Source organism: Amborella trichopoda, chromosome 2, assembly GCF_054954075.1.
Source record: "Amborella trichopoda isolate Santa Cruz 75 chromosome 2, AtrichopodaSantaCruz75HAP2 v2.0, whole genome shotgun sequence".
Classification (NCBI taxonomy): Eukaryota; Viridiplantae; Streptophyta; class Magnoliopsida; order Amborellales; family Amborellaceae; genus Amborella; species Amborella trichopoda.
In genome coordinates this window covers 57,425,488-57,451,643 of record NC_142337.1, presented here as the reverse complement: position 1 = coordinate 57,451,643, position 26,156 = coordinate 57,425,488, and the positions used below count along the sequence as shown (strand labels likewise).

Here is a 26,156-nt window from a genome sequence, read left to right as displayed (position 1 = left end):
AAAATATATATAAAAAGATAATTTATTTTTAATACAAAAAAAAATCGTAATCACTTTTAAGTTTTAACCATTAAACATGAAATCCGCTAGATAAAAATTTACCATAATCTTTATAAAATTTTGTTTTAAAATTGTACATAAACAATGTCACATCTTCAATCATCCGATTTCAAAACTAATAGCCAATAATAATTACGATTTCATTCAATACCCTTTTTAAATATCCAGTCGAGGAAGTAAAACCCAAGAACCGGAAGAATTATTTGTTTATTGAAGACTGAATACTAATCCATCTGTGTCCCTAATGACCGAAGAAGGGTTATGATATTTTGTGTTGTCGCTGTTGACTACTCTGAGTACATTTCGGACAATTTACGGTTACGGTAGGGGCGTTTCTGTCATGTTTGAGATACGAGAGGTTAAGATCTAGCAGTGGGGACCCTCCCCTCTCTGGTACACTCTAAACGCTTCTGGGGAAGGGGATGGCGAGTAAAGGAGGTGGTGGTGAAGGCGGTTTTCCGAGCAGGCAATGACTGTTTCCTTTACCTTTTCTTCGCTCTATTAAAACCAGATCGAATACAGTAGTAAGCGGCTAAATCACTCAAAAACCGCTCTTTTTTGGTCGGAAAACCAGGCTCCATGGCTAAAAGTCCCCGCCTCTCGGCCGACCCTTCCCTAACCCTCCGGTCCTTATCCGAGGACCTCTTACTCCGAGTCTTGGACAAGGTTTCGGAACCCACAGACCGCAAATCCTGGCGACTGGTTTGCCGTGAGTTCCACAAAGTAGAAACGGTTTCCCGCAAGAGAAAAGCGGTTTTCCGTCGAGATGAGCTGGCGGACCTGGCCCGGAGGCACCCATGGCTCGAGCAACTGGACCTGAGTGCGTGCCCGAGGCTCGTGGGCCACGAGCTCAGTGGGCTCGCGCGTGGGCTCAGGGTTCTGGACCTTAGGCGAGTAAGTGGGCTCAGTTTGGCAGGCCTCGAGGGCTTGGTGGAAGGGTGCCCATTGCTAGAGGAGGTGGACGTCTCGTACTGGTTAGGGTTTGGTGATTTGGAGGCCTCGGTGGTGGCAAGGTTGAAGAAATTGAGGAGGTTGAGGATGGTGAAGTGTTTGGGTGTGACTGATATAGGCGTGGCGAGAATTGCAGTCGGGTGCGGAGAGAGGTTGGAGGAGTTGGGGTTGAAATGGTGCATGGAGGTTACTGATTTGGGGATCGATTTGGTTGCTGCTAAGTGTAGGGGGCTGAGATCTCTCGATATATCTTACCTCAAGGTTTTGGACTCTCTCTTTCTTTGTTTTTTCTCTCTCTTTCTTCGGTCTCGAGCTTCTGTCTTTCAGATCGGAACATCCATTGCTCTCTGGACACTATTATTCTCAGTGAATTTCTCTCTTTCTCCCTTGGATATTGGTGCCTCTCTCTCCCCTCTTTTTTCCACCTGAAAATGCATACCTCTCGCTCTAAACGTGCGGTCATACCTCTCTCTCTCCGAGTTCATCTCTTTCCGACCTAGAATACCTCTCCCTCTAAACCCTGCACTAATCTTTGCTTGTTTTCTACATTGTGTTTTGCAGGTGACAAACGATGGCCTGGCATCGGTCTCTGCTCTTAAAAAGCTGGAGGTTTTGTCAATGGTGAGATGCTTCTATGTAGACGATGACGGCCTCGCCTCACTAGGCAAAGGATGCGACTCTCTCTTGGTACAGTCAATACCATTTCTCTCTCTTTTCTAGCCCCTTTTTCTGCTCAGTCATTGGCCATCGTTTTGTTCCTATCGCTCTCAGTGCATTTTTTGTACTGTGATTTGGATGTTAAAAGAACTGTACTTTTCCCTTGTGGTTTCAAGCTGTGTGAACTGTGAACCCTATGGGTTGACCTCACTGGCCACCATTAAATTAGTCTTTATTTGTTTTTTTTTTCTTTGCTCACTTTAAATTATATCCCTAGAAAATCCACTCACTGCAACATATAATCCCCCTGATCTACCGCCAAAAAAAAAAAAAACCCTGGTGGAACCCATGCATTTTGTGCTTTACCTATTTCTAATTTTCTATACTTCGAAGATTTTTTAGTTCTCAATTCTCAGTTTTCATTTTCCCGGTTCTCAATTTTCTTTTCTTTCTTTTTTTTTTTTTTAAATAAATTTATATTCCTCTGTTCCCTTGGCTTTCTCTGAATTCCTTTATTATTCTAGGGCCTGCGAAAGCCCAAAACCTATGGAATCCGTAAGCATTTGACAAATTTGTCCCAAATTTCTCCTTTTGCTCTTAAAAGAAGAGAGAAAATGTGGTTAAGGGATGCTATGTTTCTTTTCCCTTGGAATATTTGGGAGTCAAAGCTCAGTTAGGTAGTGAGAAAATGGGATGAGCCCTATTCTTTTGGCCGCATAAACATGAGTTTGTCTTAATTCTTATCCTCCATGTTTCCAAGTGTAAACAAATTTATCAAGGGAACTTAGTTCCCCAGTTTGTGAAGAAATTACATTTGTTGAAAATGAATATGATGCAGATACTTAGCTTCCACTCGACATTTTTTATGGTACCTTTTTGGAGCACATACATTTTTGTTTTCGCAGTAATGCATTCCGATTCCCTTAGTAATATTTCTGCATTAGCCATTTCTCTTTCCCAGTTTGAACCAAGTAAATTATTTATGCAGAATTCCAAACACTGAACCATTTCGCAGACATTATAGTTCAGCATCCTTGTGACTTATGAACATTCTTTCCATGAATGATCAAAAGCATGAAATGATATTGATGACTTACTGGTTCCTTTCTTCCTGGAATCATGCGTATTTTGCAGAGAATTGATGTTTCAAGGTGTGATAATGTGACATCCTCAGGCCTTATTTCAATAATGAGAGGCCACCAAAATCTCCAGCACCTCAATGCTGCTCATATTCTCCCTGTAAGTGTGACCCAAAAAATCGATTCCCTTCCATTTCTCTCAATGTCTCGTAAAACTTTATTTGAATTCCTGACTTGGATCACCTGGATCCATTCTGATATCTTGCTTGGATCACCTGGGTAATTCTACAGGAGCTGACTTCTCCCTTGCTCTCTAAAATAAAGAACCTAAGGAGCTTGAGCACCTTTGACATTGATGGGTGTGAGATTTATGCTTCAATTCTCTGTTCTATTGGCTTGAGTTTGAAGAATTTGGTTGAGCTGAGTTTAAGCAAGTGCCCTGGAGTGACTGATCAAGGAATCATTGAACTTTTGAATGGTTGCAATAGCCTGAGGTCCTTAGATCTCACCTGCTGCCACCAAATAACAGATGTCGCAATCTTGGCCATTGGAACCTCTTGTAGGGACCTCATTTGCCTCAAGCTTGAGTCATGCGACCTAATTTCCGATATGGGCCTGCAAGAGCTGGGATCAGGCTGCCCTTCTCTCTCAGAGCTTGATCTTACAGATTGCTTTAACATCAATGATTCAGGTAATTCATAATGATTGTGCTGAAATGCTCCCTGTTTATGCAACTGTAGAAGTAGCTTCTACTAAGATTCTTTTTTCATTGAAGCATTATGTGACCTCTCATAAGTGAATTAAATTACCCTGTATGGTGGAATTGCATGAGAAGACCACATGGCACTTTCTGTGTCTATACATTTAGAAGAGATGGTTAAGTTGGTTATTTTGAGCTATAAATAGGCGACCCTTGTTGGTGCTTTGGGCATATGGAACAAGTGGAAGAGTGAAGTAAGGTGTAGTAGTGAGTCAGTGAAATGAGGTTGCATGGTAGCGAGGGAGAAAGTTGTATGACCTAGGAGAGTGGTGGGATGTTGGAAAGTGGTGGATCAGAGTGTAGAGTATAATGAGTAGCATAATAAATAAGTCTAAAAGATAGCACAATGATTGTGATGTAATGTGTATAAAAGTAAAGTGCTACATTGTATGCGTTCTCTCTTGTAGGTGCGACAGGCGTATTGTTGTTGATAACTTTCTAGAGGTCTTGGCCTTGTGGTTATGATTCTAGGTGCAAATGCTAGTTGTCATAATTGTGATAGTTTAACTTCGTGAGCCCACCGGTTATGTTTGCTAGGTTGGCCATTCTAATTAATGTGGTTGCTCATCATTTCTACCACGAAGAAGCTTGGTCCTTGACTTGTGGGCTTCACAGTATTGTACTGCTCACGATAAATGGCTCCTCTCTTATGTAGCTCTAATACCATTTGTGGGGTTTCAGCAAACAATCACACACTACACATTTAAAGGAGGAATAACCCATAAAATATTGTACTTATAGTTGTTTGCTCAATTGCACATCACTTCATTCGTTATATTATAATCACTCTACTACCCTTATTACACTACATAAGTACACTTCTAAGCACTCGTTTCATTCATTACAACATTTGTACATCACTGTCTTGCTTCACTTTACTTTCTCACTTTCTACTATGCAACACTTCATCTTCACTCTATCACTTTCCTTATTTGTCCAAAGCACCAACATTGGTCCCCTACTTACAACCCAATGTAACTGAGTTAATTATCCATATATATGAACATAAAAGTGCTGTGTGGTCTTTTCATGTGATTTCTCTAATGGTAATGTAGTTCACTTATAAGAGGTCGCATAATGCTTGATTAAAAATGTTTTATTAGTAGAAGCTTCTAGGAGAGAGACAAAAAAGGGGAAAACCACGTGTTGGCTTCTATAGAAACTCTATTCTTTCTAATTATCTATTTACCTTGGCAATCTTTGAATGCCACACCATTGTTACCTCGTGTAATTCAAAGAAAAGCTTTTATATCATCTTTTACCACTCTTTTAAAGGAATTTCTGTGAATGGGCTAGATTTGTTTCCAGACTTGGGGTAAGCCTGTATCTGTGTTCCTGACGATTCTTTCCTTCAACTTTTGCCCATGGGAATTCTCAGGACTCAAATATGTATCACAATGCTCGCATTTGAGAAGCTTGAAATTAGGACTTTGCCTCAACTTATCCAATAAAGGGCTGGTGCATATTGGGACAGGCTGCAAAGAACTTCAAGAACTCGATCTGTACAGGTGTGAAATCCCTGAAATCTAATATTTCCTCATCCTTGTATTTCCATTTTTTTCATATTTGTATTTGCTGTGTCATTGGATCCCTGGGACTTGTCTTTTTATTTCTTCCTCTTTAATGAGAAATTTAACTAAGAAGTGGGTTGGCTCAGGTGTATCAGAATTGGGGATGATGGACTGGCTGCCATAGCAGATGGATGCACAAAGTTAAGGACTCTCAACTTATCCTACTGTTATCAGCTCACAGACGAGGGAATGAAGCATGTGGGGCGGTTAGAGGAACTATCTACTCTTGAAATGAGGAGCTTGTTAAAGGTGACTTGCATTGGTATGAGTTCAATTGCTTGGGGTTGTAAGAAATTGGTGGAATTGGATGTTAAGAGGTGCTACTCCATAGATGACAAGGGGTTGCTAGCACTGGCCCAACACTCTAAATATTTGAGGCAGGTGAGAATAAAACTTTTCATATGGGGAATGTTCTCTTGATTTTTGCAGTGGATTTTGGGCTTTTAATGTCAGTGTTGTTTTTGTTTGAAAGTATATTAGAGTTCCATTGGACTATGGGAGATCATAGTACAATTGGGGCCATGGCCATTATGATTGAGAGTGGGGCCTGCTAGAACAGTACATGATTCCAAATGGTAGGTCCCCTTCCTCCATCATCATCCGTTCTTTCATCCAGTGGTTATGATTCCCATGGACAATGTTTTCCTATAGTCCTATGGACCATATTATGCTTTTCCAATTGATTCCATTATTTGTAGTTTTGTATTATTATCGGTCTCCTCTGAACTTGCCATTTACACAGATCAACATCTCATATTGCCCGGTATCAGACATGGGGCTTTTTGCTCTGATTGCCAAGCTGAGGTGCCTACAAGATGTGAAGATTATACATGCCCTCAATGTGTCTGTTGAGGGGTTGGAGTTTGCTTTGCGCTCCTCAGAGAGCTTGAAGAAGGTGAAGGCATTGGAGAGCTTGAAGTACTTGCTATCTCGAGACCTTATTAAACTCATGCATTCTCGCGGCATGCGGTTTCGTTGGATTAACAAGCATCTGGATTAACAAGCCTCTGGTTTTGATCTAGAATCTAATAATATCCCATAGACATTGCGAAACATAGGTAATAGTCATGGTTTCCTATGTACATATAATTGCGGTATGCATAGGCAGTTTGAGGTCAGTTTTTGTACAGGCCCAAAGCCAGATTTTCTTTGAGTGATAAAGGGACGTGTTGCAAATGTCAATGCTTTAACAAATCAATATTAGGTAACTTCCTTTGGGAAAGTAATTTAGGATTCCTCTCTTTCCCTCACCATTGTCTCATGTAATATAGGTGGACAGGGATGGGTTAATTACAAAAATCTTTTGCTTACGCAGGAAAAGAGCATCAAAATGATGCATGTACTAGTGCCATTTATTACCATCATTGACAACGGTGTTTCCAACTTCCAAAAAAGGTTCGTGTATTATATAGTATGTGAACTCTTTATTGTAAGGAGGTCATATTGCTCCTAGCCACTAAATAACAGTTTTTTTTTAAAATTTTTTTATTACAAGGAAGCCACAATTACTCCTTTTTAACAAGTTAGATGGTTCTTGTTATGTCAAGAAGTTGAAGAAATGTTACTTTGGATTTTTAGTCCGGTCAGTCAGGGACACGGCCTTCTTTTATTAAAAGTAAATGGTATATGAATATAAACTTTTTCAGATAAAATATTCTTATGTTTTTGGTAGACTTGCGAAGGGTTTGAGCAGGTCTTGGGTTGAGAATAGGTCGGATCGAGAACAGATCCCTTGGTATCCGGATTCAGATTCAAAGAGTATACGTGGATCCAAAATATTTGGATGCGGATTTGAATCCAAAAAGTATATATGGGATCTAGATTAGGATTTGGACCAAAAAGGATCCAAAAAATATTTTTTTATATTTATAAATATATATATATATATATATATATATATATATATATATATATATATATATATATATATATATATATATATATAAAGAAAAAATACAAAAAAGACGAAGTATAAATCCAAAACTAATAAAGTACATAACAATATAAAAAATCTAAACAAAAGTTTACAAACAAATTCTCTCTAAATGCAAAAAATAAACTTCCAGTATGTCATAAATGTGGAAAAGTTGGTCATTTTAAAGTCTTAATTCTATTTTTTAATTGATTTACTTTTTTTTTGACTTCTTTGATTTCTTGTTTTAAGTCTGAAATAGAAAGTTCTTTATGTTGGGAGGTATGTTGTTCACCAACTCTTTTCATAATAGAGGCAAAACTGTATTCATCAGGTGTTTTATTAATTGGAGGTGTTTTTGCTTTTGTTTTAGTTAATGTAATAAATTTGGTGATTACAGATCTTTTTTCTTCGGGATCTGTAATTTTTTCAATAATATCTAATATTAGATTATCTTCTTGAGTAAGCATATGAAGATTATGTGTAGGTATAGGACAATTACAATTGGATGTTTCCATTGGATTGGATGATTCTGTGTTAATCTTTCAGCACATATTTCTGCTGAAAGTTCTCCAAGTGTATATGTTGAGTATACTATAATTCCATTATGTTTCTTTCTAAGTCTATCTTTGACTTTTTCTGTAAATAAATAGGGTAGACCAGCAATAAATTTTTCTTTCCAATGGTCTAATTGACAATCTTCTCGTATTAACAATATTGAGAAAAAGACATCCTTATACCATTTATAATGGGATAATGTAGGACAACGAAGGTTAGATAGCAGATCTTCTGATCTTGCTGCTAATAAGGCCGTACTTCCTACAAAATAATGTAATGGTATATATTAAGGTGTTTACTGCATCACTTTGATTGAATCTTTTGTTGGATCAAGGGATCCTGTATTTGTTCTTCTATATATTTATATTTAATTTCTTGTTTTAGAGTACAAAGAAATTTTTCTTTATTATGTAACTGAGGGTGCGGTTTCTATAAGGTTGCAACTTTAAAGAATCCAATTAAGGCGTACTTCTAAATTTTATCATAACATGTGATTTTGTTGTAAATTTTTTTTAAGATTATCTTAAAAATTATTTTTATATCTAATTAGAAAATTTTAAACTTTAAAATTGGTTAAAATCAAGTAGATCTAAAACATATGAAAATTTTGAAAATGGACGGTATAGATAATGTGTTGCAAGGTGCACTATTTTTGGAACTCAAAAACTTTTTTTTTTTAATATTCATACATCTCGATGTCGAGATGATCAATTAAATCGTTTTTCAACATTAAAATAGCTTTTTCGATAGATTTTTTAGGTGCATCTGTGATTCTACATTTTAAGGTTGCAACTTTATATAAATTTTTTCCATATATATATATATAACTTTATATAAATTTTTTCCATATATATATATATATAGAGAGAGAGAGAGAGAGAGAGAGAGAGAGAGAGATAGGCTCTAAACAATCAAATTAGAGCCTACCTCAAAAATTTAACTAAAAGAAGATCATATCGACATCAAGATGCCTGGACATGAGAAAAAAAAAATGGATTTCAAGTTTTGGAAATAGTGTATTTTGTAACGTATTTTTGGACCATCAATTTTCAAGATTTTCAAGTTTTCATTGATCTGTCGGTCTACACTATTTTTTAAGCTTTAAACTTTATAAATAAAGATGAAAAGATATTTTAAGGTTATCACAAATATTTCTAGTATTGAAACCATATTTCTCGACACTAATTGAAGGTAGGCTCTAATTTGATTGTTTAGAGCCAGTGTTCACAAAACTGGCCGGTTAGATCGGTACTGACCGGTTAGATCAGTACCGGCAAGGTACCGATTCCGATTAAGGCCGGTTTTATGGAACTAGTAAAAATTCGAGGACCTCCAAAAACAATGAGCACGAAAACCGGCCGGTTCGAGGTCAAACCGTTAGTTTTAATGAAAAACCGGCCGGTTTCTACTAACCGGTCTGGTTTTCTGATATAATAGGCGATATATCGGATATAATGGTATTTCATTACATAATGACCGTTATTTCATGCAGAGGCTGTTATTTTAATCTGAGCTTCAATACCCCATAGAAATGGAGGGCTTTGATTCATTACTGAAGCCTTAAACTTTTTCCTATTTCAAATTGTTGAAAAAGATGAATTTTGGAGGTTGATTTCGGCCAAAAATGTTGCTGCTCGAAGAATTGTGTTCGATAAAAAAAATTTGATTTTTGATCAATATATTGATCGTTTTTTATTGAATTGATCAGTTAATTTTGATCATCAAAGCTTCATAAATCGAATACATTAGGTATGTTGATTTATCATTAAGTATATTTATTTATATGAATTTTTGTTTGCTGCATTTTTGTTTTGAAAATTGCGTGAAGTGAAATATCCGTCATGTTTTGAAGAACGATCTCAATTGTGAATTGATCTTCATAATATTTGGGGAATTTAAATTGTGATTGAAGTATCTATCATATGCCCATGTCAATTTGTTCAAAAAATGAAAGATTTGGGGCTGATTTTGACTATAATTGTGTTCTTTGGCTTGATTTTAGGGTTCTTAAAAAAAAATTGTTTCTTAATAAAATTATTATTATTATTTTTTATAAAAATATGTTATTTGCGATGAATATGAGAAAAAATAGATTCTTTCTTTTTAATTTTATATATTTTTGGTGAGCTTGTTGGATTATTTTTAATGTTATATATATATATATATATATATATATATATATATATATATATATTACAAAAATATGTCTTTTTGTGATGAATACGAAAAAAAAATTTCTTTCCTTTTAATGTTATATATTTTTTGTGAGCTTGTTGGATTGTTTTTAATGTTACATATTTATATATATTACAAAAATATTTTTTTTTTATGAATATGAGCAAAAAAATTAATGTTATATATTTTTGGTGAGCTTGTTGAATTGTTTTTAATGTTATATTTTTTTTACAAAAATATGTTTTTTTTTTATGAATATGAGAAAAAAATATTTCTTTCTTTTAAATGTTATATATTTTTAGTGAGCTTGTTGGATTGTTTTTAATGATATATCTATTTTTTTACAAAAATATGTTTTTTGTGATGAATATGAGAAAAATATTATTTTCTATTTAATGTTATATATTTTTGATGAGCTTCTTGGATTGTTTTTAATGTTATATTTTTTCTTTTTTTACAAAAATTTGTTTTTTTTTTTTATGAATATACGAAAAAAAATATTTCTTTGCTTTTAATGTTATATATTTTTGGTGAGCTTGTTGGATTGCTTGTAACGTTATATATATTTTTTAATAAAAGCATGTTTTTTTGTTCTACTTTCTTCTTCAATGTGGAAATGTGGAATGAGTTTGTGTGGACTGAATAGTATCAAAACATTCATGTTTATTGGTTAAGTTTATAATGAATTCCTTGGGTTTTTAATAGGAAATCGAAGCACGTGGTAGAGGTACTCGATTCTGTGCTACATTTTATCTTTCAAATCGTATCCTTTTGCAGGTTGGCATGAGTACATTCATCACAAATTTCTAGTCAAATCTAGTTCGGACTTTGGAACAGTTATGACCTTGTTATATAACAGTTCATTAGGCTGGACTTTATATGTACCGATATATTTATTGCAACACTACTAACTGTTATTCAGTGAGAATCTATGGAATTACTTTAGAAGCCTTGTGAATTTTCAAGAATTTTCTATTGCTCTATTGAAGCCATGAATTGTCTGCACCTTATGATGCATTTTGATCCAAATGACCAATATATGACCATTCTACAAGATGAAAAGAAAAAAAAAAAATGACTTATATATATATATATATATATATATATATATATATATATATATATATATATATATATATATATATATATATATATATATATATATAGGTGCGGTTTGTATAGAGCCTAGGCTCTAAGCAATCAAATTAGAGCCTACCTTCAAATAGTATCCAGAAATGTGGTTTCTATACTAAAAATCTTTGTGACAGCCTTAAAATATATTTTAATTTTAATCTATAAAGTTTAAAGGCTTTAAAAATAATGTAGATCGACAAATTTATGAAAGCTTAAAAATCTTGAAAATTGACGGTCCAAAAAGCGTTACAAAATACACTATTTTTAAAACCTGAAATCTATTTGCTCTCATGTCCATGCATCTTGATGTCGAGATGATCAAATTGAATATATTTGAGTATCAAAATAACATCATCTAGTGAAATTTTTGAGGTAGGCTCTAATTTCATTGTTTCGAGCCTCGGTTATCTTTTTTCTCTAATTATAAAATTTTAAAGTCCAAAAATAGTTAAAATCAAGTAGCTTTATAAATATATGAAAATCTTGAAAATGGACGGTCTAGATATTATGTTGTAAGATGCATTATTTTCAGGACTCAATTTTTATTTTTTTTCAATGCTTGTACATCTCGAGATGATCAATTAGACAATCTTTCAACATTAAAACAACCTTTTTTGATGGAGTTTTCAGTTGCGTCTTTAATTCTACAAGGTTGCAACCTTATATAAATTTTTTCCTATAAAATAATATAAAATAATTTAATAACTGGATTGGATCTGGATCAGATCCACCTATACCCAGATTAGATTTGAATTACCATTCAGATCTAAACTTTAGATTTGGATCCAAACTATCGGATACAAAAAAGATCTAGATAAGATATAAAATTTGAGTTTCGGTTCCAAACGGGGTAAATTCTTCCCTATGCGTAGCATTGTACGTTGTAACTCGTAAAGAGATAAAAATGTTCTTAAAACCTGTCTTTTTATACTCATGTAGGAGTATACTATGCATTTAATTGCAAAATTAACTCTAGGGATATCTTTTTTATTTCAAATTTTGGGGATGTGATCTTTAGAATCCGATACATGAACTCAAAGACATTCTTTTTCTTTTAACTCTCACTTTCTATGTACCTAAAAAAAAAAAAAAAAATCACCCCGAGATTCGTAAAGGAATAAAATGCCATTGTTAAAACCTATCTTTTTCTACTCTCATGGGAGTATACTATTTATTTACTCCCTCAATCAAAACTTGCTTTAGGGATATTCTTTTGATCTCAAATTTTGGGAAAGTGACCTTTATAATCCGACGAATGACCTCAAAAAGAAAAAACTTTTTAACTCTCACTCTCTAAGTGCCTAAAAAAACTCATCATGAGAAAGTAAATGTATAGTATGCTCCTAAGGGAGATACCGTGGGTTGGAAATTGAGCCTGTTAAGGTCAAGGCCATACAAGAAATGCCACCACCCAGAAATTTTTGATAGCACAGGTCGCTCCAAGGAAAACTTGCATATATTCGAAGATTCATCTCCAATATTTCAGGACAGCATAAGCCTTTTACCCGTTTGTTAAAGGATACGCCTTTTGAATGATACGATGTTAGTCCCAATAAAAATAATAACATATAAATAAAATTAAAATCGCTAAACAACTTACTCGGATCTATTCTTAAATCACACGAGAGACCTAAGGTTCTATACTAAATCTTATAGGGCAAGCCATCCGGTGAGATGCTACCTTGAGGGTCCTCTTGGTGAATCTCTTTCGCCTCGTTTCTATCAGTCTCTCTCTTTTCTAAAGGGATTAACCTCCTTTTATAAAGAACACTTTAATTTAGTAACTCTTACATTCATGGTCTATAGGGGTTGAGATCTAAATGTAACTCCTACCTTAATTCCCTTAAATGCAGTTAATTAGGATTAACAAGCTGTCACCAAACTGTTAATCTTATAAAGTGAGCTAAACCTGTCATTAGTCCACTAATGACTCATACAATAGGATGTCATCCAAACATTCCCATAATTTACAAGGAATTCAAACACACTGGGTTTTCCCTCCAGTGATACTGGGTTTTTCTGTCGAGTGATACATCCTATTAACGCAAAAAAATGGATCCATGTACATGACATTGCCTCATGTTAACCATATGGGATTTCACATATACTCCAATATGACTTTTATACCATTATTGAAAAAATGAATTTTCAGGAGAATAAAAAAAACCTGACAGGCGACATTTCCAAGTTCCAATAATATTAGAGCTTATCTTTTGAAAACCCCCAATCTTATCTGCTCCTAATTCTTGGGAAACCTCTCGTTCTATATGTGATGATTTTTGAGGAGTCGCTCGGTACTTTACTCACTCAAAAGAGTGAGGAGGAAAAAGAAACAGCCCAGTATTATCTTAGTGGAAGAATACAAGGTGCTTAGGAGAATTATTTCCCTATCGAGAAGATGTATTTGCCACAAAAAAACGGCGAAAGCACAAACATTACCCGACTTCTTGGCTGCGCGCCCTCACGAAGATTAATAGCCTCTTTTGTCGACAACCCCTTATATGAATAATGGTTTGGGAAAATCATTTAATTAATCCTTATGCGATTTGCTAATAAGTATTAGCCAATCAGTTGCTCATGAGGGTGTCAAATTTAGTAATGAGTGGTGGGCTCTTGTACGGGAGCTTTTAAAGTACACACAAAGGTCAGAGACAGAGAGATGCTACGTCGCCAATGCAAGAGTTGTCATTTTATCAAGCATAACACTAAGAAAATATTCAATAAAAATTAGATTAACATAACAAATCCTGTTATCCTTTTCTTTCTCTGTTAATCTCCCTGAGTCAATAAAAACTAGATTAACATAACAATTCCTTTTATCCTTTTCTTTCTCTGTTAATCTCCTAAAAAAGAGTCTCAATACATATTCTTCTCAGAACCTGGCTTTGAGGTGTAGAAGAAAGGTCCCACTGTAAACAATTTCATCTTCGTCTTCCCTGCTATGGTGCGAGCACTGCGAAAGAGTGCACCGGTCAATCCCATGTTCTCATTTGACGGGTTATCACAGTGGTTTAGAGGAGAAGACTTGAGGAAGGCCTTGCATTCCTTAAAACCGAGCCCTTTCATTTCTGAGAGCTTCATGGTTGCCAAGAAGTAGCCATTCTTATCAGTTTTGCAGCTTCGCACTGAGAATGGAGCCCTCTCGAGCCTGGTGGGGTCCGTGGCCACGCATGAGACCCTCACCATCACACCTACGAAACACAGAAAGGAAATGGGTGTGGTAAATTGTGCGTGCTATGAGCCCAGGCATCTCACACACATGTGATCTATACTTAAAGATGTTTATGTTAAGAGTAAATCATGGTTTAATTTCATTTTTGTTAAATTCCTTTTATGGTAATTTCCCATATTTATCTGTGAGAGATCAAAATTTTAACACTTTACCTATATCTTTTTATGTTATTTCCAAATACCACTAGAAATACAGTCTTGTGATGGAACAATTGCAAATGGGCGAAATATGATTACTTTATCTCTAATAGCTATTTTGATAAATGTCCCTTCTTTTTATTTGGTAGTAAACACCGGGTTCTCATCCTCGTTTGGTAATGCCTCTAAAAAAAAAAAAAAAATCATTGAAATGATGCAATTTTATCATAGAAAAGAAAAAACTTTTTTTCAAAATCAATGTTTGTGAAAGAGGTATGTAATCGTGAGGATCGTCAGAATTTCATTTGTGAAGTTGTGGTTTATTATCCTAACGATCATGAGAATTTAATCTAGTAAGTTCCGATCTACAATCCCTAAAGGAGGTCTTAGTCACCTTTGGCTATTAAGTGTCAAATTGGATGGCTTGAATTGTTTAACGAAATTTTGATAATTTTTTTTTTTTTTTTCAACTTTTAGTCTTGTCAATAACACGTATACAACTAATGGAAAAGAGTGATTGTGACTTCCTAAGTAAATGAACTCTTTCTATACTTTAGACTCGAGAAAGTTAAATCCAAGAAAAACACCTGAAAGAGGAGTGAGGCCAGAGGTCGATCTACAATAGACTATCCCTTGGACTCCAATGGAGTCAATTCCACCTTTTGACATGTCCCCATAGGGCTTCTCGCTCTCCTTTGGTGGTGGTGGTGGGCTGAGCGTAATGGCGGGATCGTCACTGTAAGTTTGCGTGCTTTTCCGGGAAAATGGTGGCACTACATGGGCCATTTGTGCATAACGTGGTGGCACGGGTTCATGGGCCATTTTTGTATAAGGTGGTGGCGCGGGTTCATGGACCTCTTTTGCATAAACTGGCGTGGGTTCATGGGCCATTTGTGCACAAACTGGCCCGGGTTTATGGGTCAGGTTTGTGCAATCTTCTGGACTGGGTTCATGGGCCATTTTTACATAATCTGGTGGAATGGGTTCACTGGCCAGTGTTTTGTAATCTGGGGGATTGGGTTCCTCATGGGCCAGTGTCGTGTAATCTGCTGGACTGGGTTCATTGGCCATTTTTGCATAATCTGGTGGATTGGGTTCCTCGTGGGCCAGTGTTGTGTAATCTGGTGGATTGGGTTCCTCATGGGCCAGTTTTGTGTAATCTACTGGACTGGGTTCCTCATGGGCCAGTTTTGTGTAATCTGCTGGACTGGGTTCAAGGGCCATTCTTGCATAATCTGGTGGAATGGGTTCACTGGCCAGTGTTTTGTAATCTGGGGGATTGGGTTCCTCATGGGCCAGTGTCGTGTAATCTGGTGGACTGGGTTCAATGGCCATTTTCGCATAATCTGGATTGGGTTCCTCGTGGGCCAGTGTTGTGTAATCTGGTGGATTTTGTTCCTCATGGGCCAGTTTTGTGTAATCTGCTGGACTGGGTTCCTCATGGGCCAGTTTTGTGTAATCTGCTGGACTGGGTTCAAGGGCCATTAGTGCATAATCTGGTGGAATGGGTTCACTGGCCAGTGTTTTGTAATCTGGGGAGTTGGGTTCCTCATGGGCCAGTGTTGTGTAATCTGCTGGACTGGGATCATTGGCCATTTTTGCATAATCTGGTGGATTGGGTTCCTCATGGGCCAGTGTCATGTAATCTGGTGGACTGGGTTCATTGGCCATTTTCGCATAATCTGGTGGATTGGGTTCCTCGTGGGCCAGTGTTGTGTAATCTGGTGGATTGGGTTCCTCATGGCCCATTGTTTTTCTTCTCTCGTTGCCATATCCAAGTGCTTCAGCAGCTGCACCAGTAGACACCAGGAGAACCAAGAGAGAGAAACGCAATCCTGATGCCAATGCCATTCCCTAGAGAGAGAGAGAGAGAGAGAGAGAGGAATGTTGCAAAAAGCTTCGACAGGGTCCCCCTTTATATAGGGTGGGAATGGTTCAGGTAACAACAATCTTCAATCACGCAACATGGGTGGCTCGCAACTTAGAGAGAGAGAGAGAGAGAGAGAGAGAGCAGCTTAGAAGGAGAGTGGCGCACTAAGAAAGACGTTCGCACGAAGGGTCACACCACCTGCATTCCTGCTCATTTTTAGCGACAGATTCGTCATTGAAGTTCATCCTAGAGAGAGAAAGTATATCACGCAAAACTAACGCACATGGTGGAACACCAAAATGGCAAGAAAAAACGTACTGGAATACCAAAATGTAGTAGTGGAATACTTTGATAGCGACACGTCCACGCTTGAACGTGCGGTAAGATCATTACCGATCAATCGACGAGTTGGACAGTGATCCAGAGAGAAGGACGTGCGAAAACAAATAGTTGCCGTTCAGTAGGGGGCCCACCTTAAACAATAAAGGCGAATCATTTGTCAGAAAATGAAGTTTTGGTAGGGGTAATTTTTGCAGGACTAAAAATCTGTTTTCATTCCTATTTATAAATTTTAACAGCTTTAACTATAAGCAGACCTATAACTACTTGAATATTGAAAATGGGAGGGCCTCATGTCCCTATAAAAAAACAATATTTTTGAGAATTTTGAAGTGAAAGTATACGAAGAGATTATTCTTTTTTTTTTAATCTTACAAAGCGATTATTCTTTTAGTATAAGGAGGCTACAATTATTTTTATCTATCAGATTTTAAATCGGATAGTTATGAGTGTATCATTGACTAGACTCCATATTCAAAAAATAATTTCTCGAACTTTGTAGCATATTCTGAGCCATTCAATTTGAAATCTAATAGTTAATACCAATTACGATCTCTTTATATAAAAAATAAATGCGTCATAGTATATAATCCCACCTAAAAACTCATTTTATATCTTTCTACCTTATATAAACTTTTTCCTTTAATAAAAACACAAGGCCTCTAGCACTGAACCACCACTGAGGTACCAAAAAAAAACCACCACTACTACTGCAGTACGATCGTAACCGCTCCACCACCATCGCATTGTAACCAGCGCTGCTATTCTCCCACCAAACATTAACAAATTCCAATTGAAGTTAAAACAACCAATACGCCATGGACCAGAATGGTAATCGACTGATATCATTTGGTCAATTATAATTATAGTTTGAACTGTGAACCATAAAAAGTGACCAAAATTTGAAATCAAACCACTATCAAAAAGGTTTTGGGAAAAGGGCTGGCTGTGGTGGTAGCACCCCAACACCGTAGTTTTCATTCCACTACTAATATCACCTTATTGACACCTTGAAAAGGCTAATTCTTAATCTACTTAAAAAAAAGGGTACGGGCATTCTTAATCTACTTAAAAAAACGGGTAGGAGCATGTCTTCCCAGTGAATTACCAAAAAAGGAAGATGAAAAAAACATTATCGAAAGGGTGAGGTTTGTATAAGGTGCCACTTGGAACTGTACAAGTAAAGTGCACTTCTAAATTTTGTTGGAAGATGTAGTTTTGGTGTGAGAACTCTTACTATAGCTTGTAAATCCATGTTTAGCCTTAATTATGAAATTCAAAATTTCAAGACATTGCAATTGAGCAGATCTATAATAACTTAAAAATCTTAAAAATAGATAGTCCAGAAAATTTTTTAGGATTTGAAACATACATCTCAAAAACTACACAATTTTTAGGATTTGAAATTCATGTTTTTTTTTTTTTATCCATACATCTGGAGATCAATGTGATCAATTGGAAGTTTTTCTAACTCCTTAACACCCTTTTGTATTAGATTTTTGAGATACATTTTACTTCTATAATATAAAGTTGCATCCCTATAAAAAAAAAAATTTACTACTAAAACATTTGGCGAGGGACCTTTTACCCCACAAACGCCCATGCTGTCCTATGTGATTAGATGGTGCAACGAGGACTTCTTAGATTTGTGAAAGAATACTGCCTTGTTGGAATGATGCAGGAAAATTGGGGCCATTATAAAATGTGATAAGGGACGCATATGCACACATGTGATAGTGGGAATCACAAAAATGCCACCTTTATTAGGGGTGGCAACAGGGCGGTGCCTGCCCAGCCTGACTCGGCTATAACCAGGACACAAAGCCCTGGCTCAAGCCCGGCCCTAGCCACATCAATACCTGGGCCAAATCAAATCGGGAAAAAAGAAAAAAGAAAATAACAAAGAAGAAAACATCGAAAAAGAGGGCATGCCGGCCCATACCGGGCTGGCCTCAGCCTGATCCCATCTCGCCCTACCCTCGGGCCATGGTGCCTCGGGTCACATTTCGTGGCCCAAACTTTATAGGGCCAGGCTGATCGGCCCTGGCTAGGCTACCCAGCCCATTGCCACTCCTTATCCGTATATTTTCACTAGTTCACGAATTAAAGAGGGCAGATTTGGCCATTGATCTTTTAATAAACCATTCACTCCTTTCTCTCTAATGCCACCCAAATGGGCGACCTAACCTCTCCCTTGTATTATCATGCCCCATTTTTTATTTGGAAAAGTTTACATAAGGTTTTGACTTTATACTATAGAATTGAGGCACACTTTAAAAATTTATTAGAAAAAGTTCTTCTGATACTAGACACTTTCTGAATTAATTATTTTGATCTTGAGATGTATGGATATTGAAAAAAAAAAAAAAAAACGGATTTCAAGTCATAAAAATAATGCATCATCATATGAAGCAGTATTTGGACCGTCTATTTTCAAAATTCTATTTCTTTATAGATCTACCGAATCTGCATCATTTCTGGAGCTTTGATTTATAATTAAGGGTAGCAGTAAATTTGTATGGCATCACAAGATTTTTCAGGATCAAAACTACATTTTACAAGATAATTTTGATGTGCGCCTTATTTTGATTGTTTAAAGTTGCTGCCTTGTACAAACCTCACCCTTTTTAATTTGGATGACTTGTCTCCATTGTATTATTTTAATGGGATTATATGGCATCTTAAACCCATGAAGCATGCAACAATTTTCCTTGTTCGGTTCGGTCGAATCAGCCAACTCAGAATTGGTGGGGGATTGGTTCTGTTTACCTCTGAACTAGCGTGTTTTAGTTTTTGTAATTTTAAAATTTTTATGCAAAATCTAATCCATAATTTTCAATGTTCTTCCTTGTTTCTTCACAAAAAATAATGAAATTAGAGCCAGAACTTGTCTTGCAGCCCTGTTTTTATTTTATTCGACTATTTTCAATAAAAATTCAAAATCGAAGAAATGTTGGAGTCAAAAGTTTGGAAGTTTTTTGAAACTGAAATAAACAAGCGTCAATTTCTCTTTAATTGTTACATCAATATATGTGAAAGTTGTTGCAAAAATATTCGTATCACAATGATATGCAATAATGCTAAATAAAATGTTTAGAATTGAAACAACAAAATCTCCAACCCTAACAAAATGTTTTTTTCTCTATTTATCATCAATTTTCGTCGATTCACCTCTTCTTCTTCTTTTCTCCCAAGATTACAAAATTGTTATATTTTTCATATCTAACTCATTTTTTTTTTATTTATGTGCCTATTAGGTGAAACAATAGATGAAAATTATCTTGTTCTTTTTCCCCAATTTTGGGATCGATTTTTTAATCCAATTTACATGTACATTTGTTTGCACTAAAGCTGATTTTGGAAGTTAATTTTTTTGTTTTCATCTCGATTTTTGATGTTTTAATGTTTTTGTCCTCTTCAAAAAATTTGTCATCCCCCAAAATTTTATCTTTTTTCAAAAAAAGACATATATACCCATCTTTATAATTATAATGCAAATAAACTCTTAGGTCTAAAAAAGCCAGTGGACCCCATCTAAGTTAAAAGAAAAGAATGTTAGCCCCCTATTTGCAGTTTTTTAAAACTCGCTATGTATGATAAACATGATATCCCAAGTTCTTGGGTTATTAGAAAAAGAGTCCATGTAATTTAGGTAAGGGAGTAAGGAGTTTAATAAACATCATTTTCTTTTTCTTTTACTTTGGAGGGGTTTATGAGCTTTTCATGGACTTGAACGGTTACAATTATAGAGGGAGGCAAATATATTTTACTTTGTTTTTGGCTCTTTCATTTCTTCTTTCCGAAGAACATGGTTTGTCAGCTTCGACCCCCTGCTCTGATTAAAAGATAGGAGGTTACTCCTTTTTCCAGAAAAATAAATGTTAGAAATAATTTCGGCATAAAATTACCTGCAGTTCCTATGCGGGGAACGTCTATAACCGTTGGATCTGCATCCAACACTAAGATGTGGGTAACAATTCAAGTGGTAACTACCTTAAAAATGGGTACCCCTATCTTCTTGTAGCTGATAATTCCCAATAAATATTGCTAATGAAACCCAGCCTTCCCAATAAATATTGCTAATGAAACCCAGCCTAATTGTAAAGTTTCTTTTGAGTTTTAGGGACCGTTTTGGTTCTTCTAAATCTATTACGTAACAATAGATTACAAAAAAATATGACATTTTCACTGTTTGGGTACACTTAATCGTACGTAAATGGAAAGAGATTATGCGGAATTTCTATAAAAATCAATAAATCCATTATGCGTGGTGATAGGTAAAAATCTATTACGAGCTAATTTTGGGAAATCTCTCACGTGCGTTTTTGCCTACTCTATGCGTGATTAAAAAAATCTTCTAAATCCTCTCTCTTCATAATAACTGGGTGATCCCTCTCTTTTAAACTCGTTTCTTTATCCGAAAGCATCAACTGTCGTATAAAAACAAAAATAATAAAAATAAAAATCAATAATCAATGATAAATTACACAACACAAATATAATAAAAAATTTCACACAACCTCCCGTTTTAAGCTCGTCCCTTATCTCAAAGCATTAATGTCACATAAAAAAAATTATAAAAATAAAAATCAGTATTCAATGATAAATTACACAACACAATCATAATAAAAATTTAACACAACATAATCCTCATAAGATTACTAAATCTCAATTGAAATAACATCTTTAGTCTCCTCTAATACCTCAAAATTTTATACTGCAATTACCAAACTTTCTAATTTACTAATCAAACTTCTTCCTATTTTTTAACTCGTACCTTATAAATTTTGAATTTAGTATCATAAATTTATTGTTTATTTGAAATTATATAGAGAGACATTTGAAAGACTTCTATAATAAATAAATAAAAATAAAGCTTATCATAATAAAATCATGTTATTCCAATCATATTGTTCCAATGATTGATCATGTTGAAACCAATATCATGTTAGAAAACATGTGATTGTATATAAGTGCCAAAGGCAAGTAGGAAATAGTGTCATGACTGTAAAATGGTATAAGTTATTGTTAGAAAATCTTTTGGAATGGTAATAATGTTGTAATTAGAAATCTTTTTGGAATGGTGTGAGGATGATTTTAATTCAGTATTTTAGTGGAATTTTATGACAAAAAAGAAGGAAATGATAATTCTGCATTTTAGTGGAATTTTGTGACAAAAAGGAAAGAAATGATAGTTTATAGGCACGTGCTGGTAAAAATGTTGGTAATGCATTTCCTATATTTCTTCCAAACATAGCCAAAAAGTAACAATGTATTTGCCAAGTTGCATCTAAATACTACCAAAGCAGTAACAATCCATTTACATGTAATGTATTACACAATAAAGTATTACGCCAATAATATATTTTACAAACAATATATTTCCAGGTATCCAAACAGCCCCTTAGTGTTCAAAATGAGACATGGCTTTGGTTTTACTCAACCCCTCAGGTGTTGTCCCCATCCAAAACTTATAATTAGGGAGTTTAGCAAGTCGACAATCCGGGCCTTTCATCGTGAATATCGAAATGGTAACTCTAAAATTTTAAAAATGAACCATAACTTTATGATAAAGTATAAGATGCAATCATTTACCTTTGATACAAGGTGGTCACGTTAATCTTGACCATTGAATGTGAAATTGGGTGGCTGCAATTATTCTATTAATCAAGCTCAAACTTCAAAAGAAATTTGCTCAAACTTTATGACATATCCAACCTATCAAATTTCACATCAATGGTTGTAAGAAAATGTGACCGCCTTCTATCAAAGGTAAATGGTTTCATTGTAAATAATCCCTAACTTTATAGGTTACTATTTTTGGATTATTATTCAATTATCTTAAAATATTTCATTCTTAAGGTTTATGCTTTTTTGGTTTGGTAAGAAAAATGAAACAATTCAGTGCTTTGGTCGATTTGGGGGAAGATTTCAAACTTTTTTTACATTTAATATATAAGTTAGATATTTATATATAAAAACTAATAAAAAATGAAAAAAATTTAAAAATAAAAAATATTAAAAAATAAAAAAAAATACTTATATATATATATATATATATATATATATATATATATATATATATTTCTTTGCTTTAGCCGATGAGCCTAAAGCTTAGGGTTCGGTGGAATCGGCCCAAAGCTGACCAAAGTGGTCTAGAACGATAACACTAGGCTTCGCTTCGTTTCATTTCGATCTAGGTCTAAAATCCGAAAGCTTTAGCCTCTTTGGCGGAAGCAACGAGAATTTGACAACAATGGTTTAAACCAATGGTTTAAAAAAAGGATTGGTGACCCGGATCGGGCACCCAAAAAACCTATCCGGATCGACGAATCGGCGATTCGGATAGGGAATCAGGTGAATCGGTCAGAATAAAGCTTAAAAAAAATCCGAAAAAATTATTAAAATTCATTATAAATATTGTTTTTTAGGAATTCAATAAGAAATGAGGGTACTCCATTAAGAATTTTCATGTTTTTGAATGAATATGCGAACATTGATATGTTATTTCCCTGCATGAACCACCATTCAGCATTTAATTTACATCACACAAAAGGATAAACATAGAATTATCATGAAATAAGTATTTCAACATACATGGACTACAATAAAGCATAAAATTAGTAACATATGATCTAAAAATAAAATGATAGACGACGTTATTGTTCTTTTTGGTCATGCTGGTGCTATTGATTGAATTCGTTTAACAATTCATTGATTCGATCTAAAAACGAATCATCGATATTAGCAGGCGTCTGACTATTCTCAAATCCTTGAGTGTTAGTGTTTTGTTGTGTTCCCAATCCAAAATCCCCGAAGCTTGTCCATCATTTATGCTCACCTGCACTGTCGTGCTCATCCCTACACTGTTGCTGTTAGGACTCGATATGTGAATAATATGGCTGGGATAGGGTGGCCTCAGAATCATCATCTCTCTCATTTTCTCTTTGAATAATATGGATTAAAAAAAAAAAAAACAAATTTTCAAAAAAATTGATCATGGATTAAAAAAAAAAAATCACAAATTTTCAAAAAATTCTATCATGGATTACAAAAAAAAATTCGATCATGGATTAAAAAAAAAAATCACAAATTTTCAAAAAATTCTATCATGGATTACAAAAAAAAATTCGATCATGGATTAAAAAAAAAAATCACAAATTTTCAAAAAATTCAATCATGGATTACAAAAAATTCGATCATGGATTACAAAAAATTCGATCATGGATTACATAAAATTCGATCATGGATTACAAAAAAAAAAAAAAAACATAAAAAAACTAAAAATTCCATCATGGATTACAAAAAAAGAAAAAAACAATTCGATCATGGATTACAAAAAATTCAATCATGGATTACAAAAAATTCTATCATGGGTTACAAAAAAAAAAAAAAAACAAAAAATTCGATCATGGATTACAAGAAAAAAAAAACAAACATTTCGATCATGGATTACAAAAAATTCAATCATGGACTACAAAAAATTCTATCATGGATTACAAAAAATTCGATCATGGATTACATAAAATTCGATCATGGATTACATAAAATTCGATCATGGATTACAAAAAAAAACAAACAAAAAAAAATAAAAAATTCGATCGTGGATTACAAAAAAAGAAAAAAACAATTCGATCATGGATTACAAAAAAAAAAACAAACATTTCGATCATGGATTACAAAAAAAAAACAAACATTTCGATCATGGATTACAAAACATTCGATCATGGATTACAAAAATTCTATCATGGGTTACAAAAAAAAAAAAAAAACAAAAAATTTGATCATGGATTACAAGAAAAAAAAACAAACATTTCGATCATGGATTACAAAAAATTCGATCATGGATTACAAAAAATTCTATCATGGGTTACAAAAAAAAAAAAAAAAAAAAAAGAAATTCGATCATGGATTACAAAAAAAAAAAAAAAAACAATTCGATCGTGGATTACAAAAAAATTGATCAAGTATTACAAAAAAAAAAAAAAAAAAAACCGTACGGGACCCGCCGAGTCACTGTGCAGAATCGTCCGGTTCTCTCTAGAACCGGACGATTCCCGTTTTTTTCACCGATTCGATCTGTCCATGACGATTTCCGAGTCGAACCGGGCGAGTTCGGTTCAATTAGGCATTTTTTTAAACACTCGTTTAAACTGTATTTTTTATTTTTGGTCAAGGACACGGTGGTCGATGAATTTTGGTTCCAAAAATTGATTTCTAAGATGGATTTTTGAAACAGATTATGTTTGAATAAGAACTCGCCAAAACGTTTTCCTTTTATAAAGTGAATCTCTACAATAGTGGATTCTAAAAAAATTTTCATAAATTTTTGTATAAAACAAATGACAACATAATTTTCCCTTTTCCAAATTCTTTTCTTTCTCTTTCTCGTCTGAGTAACGAACTTCTCTTCCTCTCTTTCTGAATGAAAATATACCACGTGAGTTTCTTGATTTATGGGATGAAAATATGTGAGGTTCTTAGGTATGATGATTTTACAATCTTCTGAAACTCAAGTACGAATCGTTCAAAAGATAAACACTCCCAAAAAAAAAAAAATTATAATGAGAAGGGGATGAATAATTTCAATAAAACGTAGTTCATTTCACGCATACCAGAAGAGTAATAAAGCTTTCTGTGACCTACCCTCATATATAATATATATAACCCCTAGTCTCAGCCATCAGATCTAAGTAGATGGCTTGAGTCACAATGTCATTTATTAGCTTTCAACCGTCAAATTTTGATCGGATGGTTCATAGTTTTTTATTTTTAATTTTTATTATATAAATAATTTTAATGCAAAATTTGGGACATGCATATACCTGATAGGTGTGTACATGATAATAATAATAATAAAATATTTCCGATGATAAACAATTACTAGAAAAGCCCTAAAAATTTCAGGGCATTTTGGTCATTTATTTTACATAAATATTTGTTTTTTATTTTTCTCACGTTCACTCTAATTTTATGATGGCATGCCCAAAAATTTTTTCAAAAATATTTTATAGAAAAAAAAGGACAAATAAAATAGTGTTTTGTGTGATATTGGGGTATGAACAATCGTAGGTGTTCGATTCAGATCAAACGGCTGGGAAATAAAATCAAATATAAACATTTCCCAATAAGAAAAGGTGAATTTGTGTAATTGTCTTTGACGTATGTATTTAGTGGCATAGCAATACTAGATGTGAGAATGTATATGAGCATGATCCTTGATTGAGTAAATCAAGGATGTGGTTACAGTAGATCTATACAATAATGCAAGACTCAATCATTACAATAAAGCGAGATTATTACATTATACAATAAGTCAAAGATATGCCCAAGGTGCCGAGGGTGTCAAGGATCTCTTTCTATAATGTCCCATATTTTATTTTCCTCGACAATATGAGCATTCGACTGGGTGAATGTTTTGTAGGTAATGAAAGCAAGTAGAAGATAATCCTTTTGTAAAAGTATCAGTGGTTTGGGCGAAGCTGGGAACAAACCAAATACACAGGGATCCACTAGCAACACTTTCCTGAATGAAATGGTCATCAATCTCAACATGCTTAGTGTTGGCATGAAGAACTGGATACTAAATATGTAACAATGACATTATCACAGTGAATCATTGGGGAAGATGATAGAAAGACGTATAAATCTCAAAGAAAAAAGAGGACCCATTGAATATAACAATTGTAGCAGCAACATCAACAAAATGCTTTGCCTCGGC

The 26,156-nt window shown here is 34.5% G+C and overlaps 2 protein-coding genes across 3 annotated transcripts; one reads left to right on the top strand and one right to left on the bottom strand.

Annotated features, from left to right (window-relative positions):
- The first annotated feature begins 491 nt into the window (after positions 1-491).
- On the top strand, positions 492-6,254 carry LOC18431314 (F-box/LRR-repeat protein 3). Of its 2 annotated transcripts, none has more exons than XM_088858805.1 (7): positions 492-1,272; positions 1,573-1,698; positions 2,803-2,907; positions 3,039-3,438; positions 4,886-5,015; positions 5,174-5,459; positions 5,821-6,254. In XM_088858805.1, exons 1-7 carry the CDS (start codon positions 640-642, stop codon positions 6,076-6,078), a joined length of 1,938 nt encoding a protein of 645 aa, XP_088714931.1. In that variant the 5' UTR covers positions 492-639; the 3' UTR covers positions 6,079-6,254. The 2 variants fall into 2 exon arrangements, with proteins under 2 accessions (XP_088714931.1, XP_006841502.1); XM_006841439.4 differs by having other exon boundaries at positions 5,165-5,459.
- Positions 6,255-13,545: 7,291 nt separating this feature from the next.
- Positions 13,546-16,130, bottom strand: LOC18431315 (uncharacterized). Its single transcript, XM_006841440.4, has 2 exons — positions 14,814-16,130; positions 13,546-14,048 (listed from the first exon to the last, which is right to left on the bottom strand). Exons 1-2 carry the CDS (start codon positions 16,075-16,077, stop codon positions 13,714-13,716), a joined length of 1,599 nt encoding a protein of 532 aa, XP_006841503.1. The 5' UTR covers positions 16,078-16,130; the 3' UTR covers positions 13,546-13,713.
- Between the last annotated feature and the right edge of the window lie 10,026 nt (positions 16,131-26,156).

Excerpts from the sequence above, each read along its gene's own strand:
- LOC18431314 (XM_006841439.4), top strand. The coding sequence starts at position 640 with ATGGCTAAAAGTCCCCGCCTCTCGGCCGACCCTTCCCTAACCCTCCGG. Across the intron at positions 2,908-3,038 it reads ATGCTGCTCATATTCTCCCT|GAGCTGACTTCTCCCTTGCT; the intron begins GTAAGTGTGACC and ends GTAATTCTACAG. Across the intron at positions 5,016-5,164 it reads CAAGAACTCGATCTGTACAG|GTGTATCAGAATTGGGGATG; the intron begins GTGTGAAATCCC and ends GGGTTGGCTCAG.
- LOC18431315 (XM_006841440.4), bottom strand. The coding sequence starts at position 16,077 with ATGGCATTGGCATCAGGATTGCGTTTCTCTCTCTTGGTTCTCCTGGTG. Across the intron at positions 14,049-14,813 it reads TGGCCTCACTCCTCTTTCAG|GTGTGATGGTGAGGGTCTCA; the intron begins GTGTTTTTCTTG and ends TGTGTTTCGTAG.